The sequence below is a fragment of the Oncorhynchus mykiss genome, chromosome 12, assembly GCF_013265735.2.
Source record: "Oncorhynchus mykiss isolate Arlee chromosome 12, USDA_OmykA_1.1, whole genome shotgun sequence".
NCBI lineage: Eukaryota > Metazoa > Chordata > Actinopteri > Salmoniformes > Salmonidae > Oncorhynchus > Oncorhynchus mykiss.
The window spans coordinates 44,809,961-44,822,637 of NC_048576.1; the positions used below are offsets into that span (position 1 = coordinate 44,809,961).

The 12,677-nt window shown below is 41.6% G+C and overlaps 1 protein-coding gene across 2 annotated transcripts in view; it reads left to right on the plus strand.

The window, feature by feature from the left end:
* rsf1b.1 (remodeling and spacing factor 1b, tandem duplicate 1) overlaps window positions 1-6,536 on the plus strand; it is a 46,120-nt gene extending 39,584 nt beyond the window's left edge. For both annotated transcript variants that reach the window (XM_036937635.1, XM_021623878.2), the window contains 8 exons: window positions 330-409; window positions 735-789; window positions 966-1,093; window positions 1,214-1,281; window positions 2,318-2,543; window positions 2,815-3,041; window positions 5,110-5,295; window positions 5,488-6,536. In XM_036937635.1, the coding sequence (XP_036793530.1) occupies window positions 330-409; window positions 735-789; window positions 966-1,093; window positions 1,214-1,281; window positions 2,318-2,543; window positions 2,815-3,041; window positions 5,110-5,295; window positions 5,488-5,993 (1,476 nt within the window). In that variant the 3' untranslated portion in view covers window positions 5,994-6,536. The remainder of the gene's footprint in view (window positions 1-329; window positions 410-734; window positions 790-965; window positions 1,094-1,213; window positions 1,282-2,317; window positions 2,544-2,814; window positions 3,042-5,109; window positions 5,296-5,487) is intronic.
* Window positions 6,537-12,677: the final 6,141 nt, after the last annotated feature.

Genomic DNA, 12,677 nt, shown 5'->3' on the forward strand with positions numbered 1-12,677 from the left:
CAACATGTTTTCGCTCTGTCATTATTGGGGTATTGTGTGTGTGTAGATGGGTGAGGGGGAAAATTAATAATTTAATCCCTTTTGAATTCAGGCTACAACACAACAAAATGTGGAATAAGTCGAGGGGTATGAATACTTTCTGAAGGCACTGTATGTATGAAAATAAACTCAAATTAAAGGTGGCATTCTGTACTGTCGCTTTTAAAACCCAAAATGCTGGAGTATAGAGCCAAATTAAAAGGTTTAGATTCACTGTCCAAATAAATATGTAGGGGAGTGTATGTGTGGTGTTCTGTCATTCTTACCCATCTCCTGGTGACCCCCTGCAGAAGCTACTCTGTGACAAGCTTGAGGAGCAGCTTGCTAATCTCGATGCTGCCCTGAAAAAGAGGGATCGCGCTGAGCGAAGGTGAGAACCTCTGAAACATGACCCTTGGTGTAAAACAGCAAATGACAACAGGAAGATAAATACATTTAGTTGGGTGGTTCTTATTAAAGAACATGAGGCTCAGTCCACAATCGATGCAATTCTACACTGAATTGCATTGGTTCGACAATGGAATAGGTACAATCACCCTGATCTGTGTATCGATCTCAAACATTTAATGGAGCTTACATTGCTTGACATTTCTTGTTGTACAATGGCAGTGGGCCTCTGATAATGGGAAAACTGTTTTTTACTTGTTTATTCTATCATAAGTTGTTTTAAATAAAATTGTATTTTTTCCCTCCAGAAAAGAACGTTTGGTTTATGTTGGAATAAGTGTCGAAAACATCATCACTCCCTCTGTAAGTAGCATTTGGTTGTTATGGTTATATACCATCATGAAAGTCCATTGCAAAACATCCAGAATTCAGTGTTTGTGTTGGACGTCCTTGTAAAATGGTCTGTCACACTGTTCACTGCCCAGCCTAGACTGATTGCTTCCTATAGTGTACTGACACGTTGCCTGCTCTCATTTCAGTTGGAGGTAGAGGAAGAAAAGGAGGAAGAAAGGGAGGAAGAAGTGAAGAAGGAGAAGAAAGAGAAGAAAGAGAAAAGCAAGAGCTGGGGTCGAAGGTCGACAAGGGCAAAGAAAAGCATAAGTTACAGGTATGAAGTCTACTAAACTCAGGGTTATTAGAAAAGTCTGTGGTGTGTGTGTGGTTGGTCTTTATTGTTTCAGTATGGTGGCTGTTAAATCCCTGAATAATTTCGACATCTTGTTTGCAGGTTTGATGAATTTGATGAGGCTATCGAGGAGGCAATTGAAGAAGACATCAGAGAGGCTGATGGTGGAGGTACAGTTGGACATTATGGAATCTGGCAACAAAGTCACAGAATTATGAATTTAATTCAATGTCTCTTAGTTTTGTTCTGAAATGACTTCTGGCTGCAGCATTTCACCTGTGCGCCCCCTGGTAATTGTGCATTGTTCAAGCTTTAAGAAGGGTTATGAAGAGTCAAGTCTGAGGCTGCGTTTCATTTTAGATCTGTCAAGGAGCGTGAACGAGGGCAAAGGAGGGAACATCTACCCTGAATGAAACACAGCCTGAGAGCCTTTTTAACTCATGTCGCCTGCAAACAATCTTTCATTCTTTAGTCTAAGACATTGGGGGAGGGGGGGGGGGGGTGCTAAGCTGACATTTGGAATTGGTTTAAGATTGTCATACTATGTATAATTTAACTATTTTGAATTTTAGGACCCCTTTAGGTATAGAAAAATACACTACCGTTCAAAAGTGTGGGGTCACTTGTTTTTGAAAGAAAAGCAATTGTTTTGTCATTTAAAATAACAAAATTGATCTGAGATACAGTGTAGACATTGTTAATGTTGTAAATAACTATTGTAGCTGGAAACGGCTGATTTGTAATGGAATATCTACATAGGCGTACAGAGGCCCATTATCAGCAATCATTACTCTGGATGGAATAGCTATTTATTTTAGCACATTTAACCCCTTTTATGTGGGGGGGTAGGCACAAAACTACTTTCACACTCCCATTCTTTAGAAAAATAAACTGTACCGGTTACGTTGACGTGCTGCGTGACACGTGTGGGAGTCGTAGAGCAAAACAAAGAACACCATCGTGTTCATGAGTCTCTCCTTTCCATAGAATAGTTTCGGGATGTCTCATGGTCTGACAAACACCTCTCTAGCTCTGCTACCTTTCACCCAGATGCGGAAGTACGATCTCTAGCTTAAATTGACAGATTTTGATGGGAATTCTTTTGTTATGTAACTTTGATTGATGCACCGGTTTGTCAATTGACTCTAGGGGGTTAATGTGTGCCTGTTGGATTGTCTAAATGTTGACGTATGCTGCCCTCTACAGGAGCTGGTCGGGGAAAGGACATGGCCAACATCACAGGCCATAGCAGAGGGAAGGACATGTCCACCATCCTGGCAGCAGGCGAGGTTGGTGAGGGCAAGGAGAATGGACGCCCGCCACGGCCCAACGCCGGCCAGCGCAGGAAGAAGCGCCGGCGTCTCAACGACCTGGACAGCGACAGCACTGTGGAGGAGGAGGAGAGCGAGGACGAGTTTCGTCTCAGTGACAGGTAGGGTCATCAGGTGGGTGGGAGGTAGGGGTGCATAAGTCAGGACAAGGACGACAGGGTTGTGTTCATAAGGCACCAAATGGAAGACGACAGACTGAAACACGGAGTGACTACGTTCACTTTTTAAAAATGTTTTCTGTTGGGTGCCATAATGAACACAACCCAAGGTACCACTTTATTGACAGCTATTACAGCCAGAAAGGTGTGACACAAAGGGGTGTTGAAATAATTTATCATTTTCTTCTCTCCCCCTGCACACTTTTATGCGTAGTACGGAGGAAGAGGAGTTTGTGGCGTCAGACAAGAGCGACGCAGAGAGCGAAGTGGCAGTCGACTCTAATGACGACAGTGACTTCGGCAGCACGCGACGCAGAACTGCCAGGACAAGGAGGCCGGCCAAATGTCAAAGGAGCACTCGGCCGCGAAGGCGCCTCAGAGCGAGAGGGTACTCAGACGATGAAGAGGAGGAGACGAGTGATGAAGATGAGGACGAAATTAGTACGTTGGTGTCGTCAATTCCTCTTTGCTGTTTGAAGGGACATCACTCTCCAGAATTACACTTTGTTAGATGTTTTCAGATCTCAAAAGTGGTCTTTTCCTGAGACAAGTTCCAGGCCAACTGTTTTGTGGATTCTGCTTTATGCCACAACCCAAAATAATTTGAAAAGGTCCTTTGTGGCGATTATGTTTTAAGCTAATTTGTGCTTTAGGCCTTCGTTACAGTGGTTAGACAGCTGCTTGGGTGGGACATGGATCCATCTTGATATTATAAAAATCTTATGGTCTGAAAACATATGACATTAAGTATTGATTTTGTAATTCTCCTTTTAAAGACCAATAAGTACAGTGCCTTGCGAAATTATTCGGCCCCCTTGAACCTTTTGCCACATTTCAGGCTTCAAACATAAAGATATAAAACTGTATTTTTTTGTGAAGAATCAACAACAAGTGGGACACAATCATGAAGTGGAACGACATTTATTGGATATTTCAAACTTTTAACAAATCAAAAACTGAAAAATTGGGCGTGCAAAATTATTCAGCCCCTTTACTTTCAGTGCAGCAAACTCTCTCCAGAAGTTCAGTGAGGATCTCTGAATGATCCAATGTTGACCTAAATGACTAATGATGATAAATACAATCCACCTGTGTGTAATCAAGTCTCCGTATAAATGCACCTGCACTGTGATAGTCTCAGAGGTCCGTTAAAAGCGCAGAGAGCATCATGAAGAACAAGGAACACACCAGGCAGGTCCGAGATACTGTTGTGAAGAAGTTTAAAGCCGGATTTGGATACAAAAAGATTTCCCAAGCTTTAAACATCCCAAGGAGCACTGTGCAAGCGATAATATTGAAATGGAAGGAGTATCAAATCAAATCAAATTTATTTATATAGCCCTTCGTACATCAGCTGACATCTCAAAGTGCTGTATCAGACCACTGCAAATCTACCAAGACCTGGCCGTCCCTCTAAACTTTCAGCTCATACAAGGAGAAGACTGATCAGAGATGCAGCCAAGAGGCCCATGATCACTCTGGATGAACTGCAGAGATCTACAGCTGAGGTGGGAGACTCTGTCCATAGGACAACAATCAGTCGTATATTGCACAAATCTGGCCTTTATGGAAGAGTGGCAAGAAGAAAGCCATTTCTTAAAGATATCCATCAAAAGTGTCGTTTAAAGTTTGCCACAAGCCACCTGGGAGACACACCAAACATGTGGAAGAAGGTGCTCTGGTCAGATGAAACCAAAATTGAACTTTTTGGCAACAATGCAAAACGTTATGTTTGGCGTAAAAGCAACACAGCTGAACACACCATCCCCACTGTCAAACATGGTGGTGGCAGCATCATGGTTTGGGCCTGCTTGTCTTCAGCAGGGACAGGGAAGATGGTTAAAATTGATGGGAAGATGGATGGAGCCAAATACAGGACCATTCTGGAAGAAAACCTGATGGAGTCTGCAAAAGACCTGAGACTGGGACGGAGATTTGTCTTCCAACAAGACAATGATCCAAAACATAAAGCAAAATCTACAATGGAATGGTTCAAAAATAAACATATCCAGGTGTTAGAATGGCCAAGTCAAAGTCCAGACCTGAATCCAATCGAGAATCTGTGGAAAGAACTGAAAACTGCTGTTCACAAATGCTCTCCATCCAACCTCACTGAGCTCGAGCTGTTTTGCAAGGAGGAATGGGAAAAAATGTCAGTCTCTCGATGTGCAAAACTGATAGAGACATACCCCAAGCGTCTTACAGCTGTAATCGCAGCAAAAGGTGGCGCTACAAAGTATTAACTTAAGGGGGCTGAATAATTTTGCACGCCCAATTTTTCAGTTTTTGATTTGTTAAAAAAGTTTGAAATATCCAATAAATGTCGTTCCACTTCATGATTGTGTCCCACTTGTTGTTGATTCTTCATGTTTGAAGCCTGAAATGTGGCAAAAGGTCGCAAAGTTCAAGGGGGCCGAATACTTTCGCAAGGCACTGTATGTGTTGGTGGCCATGTGACGTGGCTCTCTGTGTTGACTGGCTCTCTCTCTTTGCTGACCTTTTTAACTAGTGTCAGAGGGTTCCAGCGAGTTCAGCGACAGCGACCTGGACTGTAGCCAACGCCGATCCCGCCGTAGTCATACAAAGAGGCAGGTCAACTACTGCGAGTCGTCCGGTGACTCCGATGGCTCAAAGGCCGGCACCAACCGGGACAAAGTCAAACCGCGGAGGCGCCTCGCCAGCTCCGACAGCGAAGGTCAGCCAGACTTTTTTTTCTAGACACGCACTCTTTGCTTCACTGCCACTGCTATTAGCGTATGTTTTCTGTAGTGTGTCTGTAAGTCAAATGAATTAGATTCTTAAGCAAGTCCTCACTGGCCATTACTTTAACTGATATTAACAATATGGTTTTACCTAACGTCCACCGTTTCATGCCTTGCTCTTTCAGCAAGCTCCTCCAGAGGCTCGGACGACGGCAAGAGGGAGAGGACTAGGTTGAAGAGGAGAGCTGACTCGTCTGAGGAAGAGTCCCAGCAGCGCCGCAGACGCCTCTCGCTAAAACGGAGGCGAGCCTCCGAGGAGGACGATGACGATTCCGATGAATCATCGGAGGGAGAGCGTCCGGTCCGCAAGCGTGTGAACCGCATCGACTCGGACGACTCTGACAAGGAGGAGGAGAAGGAAGAAACAAAGGAAGAGGAGGAAGGGGGGGTGCTGGGGAAGGGAGCCAGCCCATTGGACTACAACCTGGTGGAACTGCACCCCCCTACCAACGGACAGAGTCCCATCAAGGCCCTGGAGGGCCTGGCTCACATTGGGCCCCAAAAACCTGGAGCCACAGCTGTCACCATAGCCCCCAACGGACTGGAGTTGGCGCCACAGGACGATGATGAAGATGACCTGCTGGGGGTCACAGACCTAGTGGACTTTGTCTGCAATAGTGATGTGTTGTAAAACAAAGTTGTACGTTTGTTCATTTCTGTAGTATTGTATTTTTTTTATATTGTTTTTTTCTCCACTGAAGTCGTCCACCGTTTATTCCTGTCCTCTCCTCTTGTGTTTTTTTGTTGTTTTTTTCAATTCATCCTCCTTGTCCCCTCCTCAGTGTGGCCCCATCCATCCATATGAACTGGATGCCTTACGGGGAGAAGTTAATTCTCTTCACTCTTCGCACCTCTCGCAGTTGGATTGTACAGTCATTGAGAGCACTAACTCTAAAGGTTGTTTTGTGGTACGTGAATTAGCTTTGTCTTATCCTCTGTACTCCGTCACCGATGGACATGCGGGTCAGATACTTGACTACAAATGAACCTACCTGTTTCTCCAGCCAACTTCCAGGGTTTCCTACTCAGGGGTATGTCCACTACCCCACATGACCCCACCATACAAAGAATCCATCTCTCAACTTCATGGTTTTGTTCATTAGGCCCCAAACGGAAGAAAGCAGACAGAAACTGGGAGGGACTAACTAGACTTGTCCAATAAACACTCATTTTTGTTTTCTGTTGTGACTTAATGAACACGACCCATGAGAAGCTCCTCAGTGTTCCTGCTTGGGAAAGAGGATGTCTTATTGTAGGATATAATTAATTGTTTGTAGGAAGTAGATGTGTTTTAGCTCAGGTGGGCCTAAGCTTCAGCAAACAAAGGAATGGAGGGGTGCTCAACCGCGACAAAAGTCACGAGAATGGCTGACCGAATTCTTTTTTTTTTTATTGGTAAGCCATTCTCGTAGATTTGTATTGTTTAGTCTGTATACCTCTTGTAAGATTTCTAAATTTGTATATGAGAATAGAAAATGGCAGAGGTAAGGGGTCAAACTGCTTCCATTTACAACTTAAATGTACGTTAGTTTTGTGGATCAGCTGCTGGAAACCAATCATTGTTTTTATCCCCCACTCTTTTCCCCAAACATTTAATATCAATGTCTTTCACTTTTTTTATATTTGAATTCTACATTTTAATCCTCAAACAATTTATTTGTTTTGGTGTGTTAAATTCTATTAGTCAGTTGTTTGACTAAACCCTTAAACAGATTTCCCACCCACCTTAACACCATATATAACAAGCATTGGATGAAAAGCATGAGCGCAACAGAGTTTCCCTTGAGAAAACCGGACACAGAACCATCATGCTAGAAACAGCTTTTTTTAATAGACAGATTGAGTGACCAGAACCCACAACCATTCCCATACTTTCTTGTAATTACAATCTCCAAAAGAGTATGTGTCACAGATTTGTTCAATTGTTTTTACCCAAAGTATTGTAACGTTCTACTGTCACGTAGAGTTGAAGTTGGAAGTTTACATACACTAACAGGCTGATTACACCGCTCGTGTCGCGTGCGCTGCAAAATATATTTAGAAATCTGTTTTTCAATTTTTGCACCCAAACTGCTCGCTCGTGCCAACAGATCGCACTGCAAGTCCTGCTTCTCCCATCTCATTGGTTTATATAAGCAGGTACCCACGTGGGTTCTCCTAATTGGTTATACCCACGTAGGTAACTGACTGACAAATGAGGTCAGTGTCGTTAATGCATCTGATTTATGAAAGTTGCCAATCGCAATATAACATCAAGAGAAGGAAAGGCCTGGAAGGAGGAGAGATGACTAGAAATGATTTGGTTGACTGTTTTACGTGTGGATTAATTGGAGGAGTAGAGGACCTTGTGCATTTCAGGTAAAATAACTATGTTTATATCCCAGGACAAATTAGCTAGCAACAGCAAGCTAGCTAAATAGGACAAATTAGCTAGCAAATGCAAGCTAGCTAGCTAAATTGACATAAATGTTTAATGCTTTTCGACCTGTATCCAAATTAATGTAATTGTTTCAGAGTTGGTTTTGATATTTTAACCTGCGTGTCGTGATAGCATTTGGTGTGTGGGTGTACAAAATACATTTACGCCCGATGGCGCACGCGCACAGCCGGTTTGGGTTCCGTGAGTCATTTAAAACTCATTTTTCAACCACTCCACAAATGTTTTGTTAACAAACTATAGTTTTGGCAAGTCTGTTAGGACATCTACTTTGTGCATGACGTAAGTCATTTTTCCCACAATTGTTTAGACAGATTATTTCACTTATTCACTGTATCACAATTCCAGTGGGTCAGAAGTTTACATACACTAAGTTGACTGTGCCTTTAAACAGCTTGGAAAATTCCAGAAAACGATGACATGGCTTTAGAAGCTTCTGATAGGCTAATTGACGACATTTGAGTCAATTGGAGGTGTACCTGTGGATGTATTTCAAGGCCTACCTTCAAACTCAGTGCCTCTTTGCTTGATATCATGGGAAAATCAAAATAAATCAGCCAAGACCTCAGAAAAAATGTTTGTAGACCTCCACAAGTCTGGTTCATCCTTGAGAGCAATTTCCAAACGCCTGAAGGTTCCACGTTCAACTGTACAAACAATAGTACACAAGTATGAACACCATGGGACCACGCAGCCGTCATACCGCTCAAGAAGAACACACGTTCTGTCTCCTTGGGATGAACGTACTTTGGTGCGAAAAGTGCAAATCAATCCCAGAACAACAGCAAAGGACCCTGTGAAGATGCTGGAGGGAACCGGTACAAAAGTATCTATATCCACAGTAAAATGAGTCCTATATCGACATAGCCTGAAAGGCCGCTCAGCAAGGAAGAAGCCACTGCTCCAAAACCACCATAAAAAAGACAGACTACGGTTTGCTACTTCACATGGGGACAAAGATCGCACTTTTTGGAGAAATGTCCTCTGGTCTGATGAAACAAAAATAGAACTGTTTGGCCATAATGACCATTGTTATGTTTGGAGGAAAAAGGGGGATGCTTGCAAGCCGAAGAACACCATCCCAACCGTGAAGCACAGGGGTGGGAGCATCATGTTGTGGGTGTTCTTTGCTGCAGGAGGGACTGGTGAACTTCACAAAATAGATGGCATCATGAGGAGGAAAATTATGTGGATATATTGATGCAGCATCTCAAGACCTCAGTCAGGAAGTTAAAGCTTGGTTGCAAATGTGTCTTCCAAATGGACAGTGACCCCAAGCATACTTCCAAAGTTGAGGCAAAATGTCTTAAGGACAACATTGTCAAGGTATTGGAGTGGCCATCACAAAGCCCTGACATCAAGCCTATAAAAACATTGTGGGCAGAACTGGAAAGGTGTGTGTGTGTGTGAGCAAGGAGGCCTACCAACCTGACTCAGTTACACCAGCTCCGTCAGGAGGAGTGGGCCAACATTCACCTAACTTATTGTGGGAAGCTTGTGGAAGGCTACCTGACACGTTTGACCCAAGTTAAACCATTTAAAGGCAATGCTACCAAATACTAATTGAGTGTATGTAAACTTCTGACCCACTGGGAATGTGATGAAAGAAATAAAAGCTGAAACAAATCTTTCTCTCTACTATTATTCTGACATTTCACATTCTTAATATAAAGTGGTGATCCTAATTGACCTAAGACAAGGAATTTTTACTAGGATTAAATGTCAGGAATTGTGAAACTGAGTTTAAATGTATTTGACAAAGGGTATGTAAAACTTCCAACTTCAACTGTATATCCTGTTTGTTTGTTTTTAATCAAATGTTTTCATGAAGTGGTATTGACTGTTTAATTAATTCATTATTGATACGAAACAATATCAAGGCAGCTCCTCAGTGCATCATGCCAAATGACAGGTGTCATTTAGTCAACATTCAAATCTGTTCACCACCACATTTACAAGACTTTCCTTTTTAAATAAAAGTTTGATTGTATATAATGTGACCAACTAGAGTAGACCAATCCTGGTCTTCTCACATCTAATGTGTGCGCATGCACCTGTTTCTAAAAACCCTAGTTTAGTTTTTGTATACTGTATACATATATAAATATTATTTTAAAGTGTGTGCTGCCAACACTATAAATGGATTAAATGTCCATGTTTTAGACAAATGTTTTAATATGCTAATATTTAAAGGGATTTGTTATGTGTGAAATCACTGAGTATTTACAGAAAACTCTGCCTATTTTCTTTGTCCATCAAATCATGAGACTTTAGTATAACCATGTCAGCATTTTAACCATTATCTTGCGTTGCATTTTTATAATGTTTTTCTTTCTATATCAAACCCTCCTTCACGTGTATTGTTTTCCTCCCTAGCAAACCATCAAGTGGCATAATGTTTCCTATGTACCTTCTAGTCAATACTGTGTGTAGGTTCAAAACCTGGAAACTAGATGTACTTACTGATTACTACCTGTTGTTGTTCATCAGACTATTTTGAAGTAATTATTTTTGTCTTTCTTCCCTGGTCTTTTCGTAACCCTCTGCCACCACCAGTGTGCAGTGTTGATTGTAGAGAACACTACGCTTGCTCTAGTCTCCCCTCTACATCTTACTGAATCAACTAAATAAACCTCTCTCTGATCTCAGAAAGCCTACCCTTTTGTCTGTTCTGAAATATGAGCTCATTTTGGTTTTAAGGTTACATTTTGAGGTCAGTTTTTAAATCACTGACTTTCTGGGCCCGTATAGGAGTGCTGTCCATATCTTCTTCATTATTATCTACAAGGTAAAACTGATCCTATATTAGCACTACTTTTCTGAGACTGTGAATACAGGCCCTCACCTCAAATCAAGAGGATTATGAATTAAAGGCATGCTGGATTGATCTTTGTTTGGAAAATGGTATAGAGAAACCTCAGTAGGAACTAAATTGACGTGTCTGTGTGTAGTTTTTACTGTAATAGGCCTAGATATTTAGAGGCATTTTTTTTTTATAATTGAAAAAACTATTTGGCAATTTTTTACAATTCTGTCTCTTTATAATTGTTTTCCTTGTAGAGGAGTTGTGATATTGGCACAACTGTTTCGTAATGAATTAATCGGAGACCTGGCATGTTTTGTTGGATATAATTTTGTTATGTGCAGACCTATGCGCCGACCGCCCTACGGATTTGCGAGGTTCAATAACCACAGACCTCTAAATTCCTTTGCTCAGCAGTGTTCATTGAGTCCTGCTACTGGACAGGAGAGCATAAACCAACCATTGGAGGCATGGACAATACCTGGGAGGACTGCTGGGTTGTGTTCAGTAGGCACAAAATGGAAGAAAATGTGGTGAATTGGGGAGATACGAACTGAACTTGTCCAATAAGAAACGCTTGTTTTTGTTTTCCGTTGTGCCCCAATAAAGAAGACCCTCGTCAGAATCCTAGGAACAGTTCAAGATAAATGCGCTCCAATTAAGAAATTAGGCCTATTTTGTACATTTGTGTTTTGTAAAATAGTTTTGGCATGTGTTCTTCACTGATGGTAAACTCATCTTATTATTTTTGGTTGATCACAATGTTTGATACAGTTTGAAGTAAAGGATGATTTCCAAGGCAAAATGCTATTTCTGTGCTGCCTGCAATGCACTCAACTAACATGGTAATATTGACTACAGTTACCACAAGATTAGTTGGACTGCTTCTACTGGCAGTTAAATTGTGGGAATTTGACAAAAAAATACTAGGGTTGGTTTACCATTGTTTTGGGATGAAGAAATTTACGATTTCTGGTATGATGTTCCCAAGATATGACGTTTCTTAGCTGTATGCATGAGTTTGACATAGTTAGTGGGCATTTTTTAAATCAATGGTAGAAAGACAGTAGTTGGGAGGGGCAGTGTCAGTCAGCCACTACAGGTTGTCCTCTGCCTGGGGGTTGGTGCCAATGATTCAATAGTGTTTGTTCATTATTGTCTATTACGGGTAGATATGGAGGATTGAGGATGCCACTACAGGTCCGGGGTATAAATATAAGCCCCTCGAGTGGTTGCCTATGTTTTCTGTTCCTCTTCAAGACCTTTTTGTTAACTGTCCTGTATTTTCTTTCATGAATACGATCTTGTACATTTGTCATAATAAAAAGGTTTTTACCTGGTATGGTAGGCGTACTTGTTTTCTTTCGGCGAAAGGGAGTGGTGTGAAATATTGTTCAAATAAATGTGAAATTATTAGCTTTATGACTAATGCAGGCGTATCCACATAAACCTCTGGAAAAAGTGGTGAGGGATGTCCTTAAAGATGCATTCATGGAAGTTTAATTTCTTTTTTTTTTCAGAAATGTTGACTCGTGTTGGCTGTATGGTTTATTTACAAATTATATATTGATATCTTAAGTCATATTCAGTCTCTTTTTTCGAATGGGTGTGGAGATGTGTGCCCCTTTCTATCAAATGTCTGTCAAGTACTTTTTTATGTCTATTTAGGGGATCCTTTTCGGCTCAAGAGCACCCCTAGTTGTAAATGTTCAGTATAGTTTTTTGTTTATAACCCACCAATTGCAGTGCTCAGAGGATAAATGGGATGCCCGTCCAGGTAACCTCAATTTGGCTACACTGTCAACTGCAGAAACTGGTTTGGAAGGTAAGGCGAGGTAGGACTAGAAGGCTGTGTTAAAGCCGTGTTCACATTGGCATTTTGAAGTAACTCAAATCCTATTTATTTGCATATTTGAATCTGTTCTTTTTCCTGCAGCCAAAAAGCGCGTGGAATTTCGCGTCACATTTCAAACCACCTGCAAATCTGATTCCTGGCCATGTGACTTGTCTGTATGGTCAAATATGATACATTTACCACCAGTTTTAGACTGGTGTCTGTATTTGGCGTATCTTGT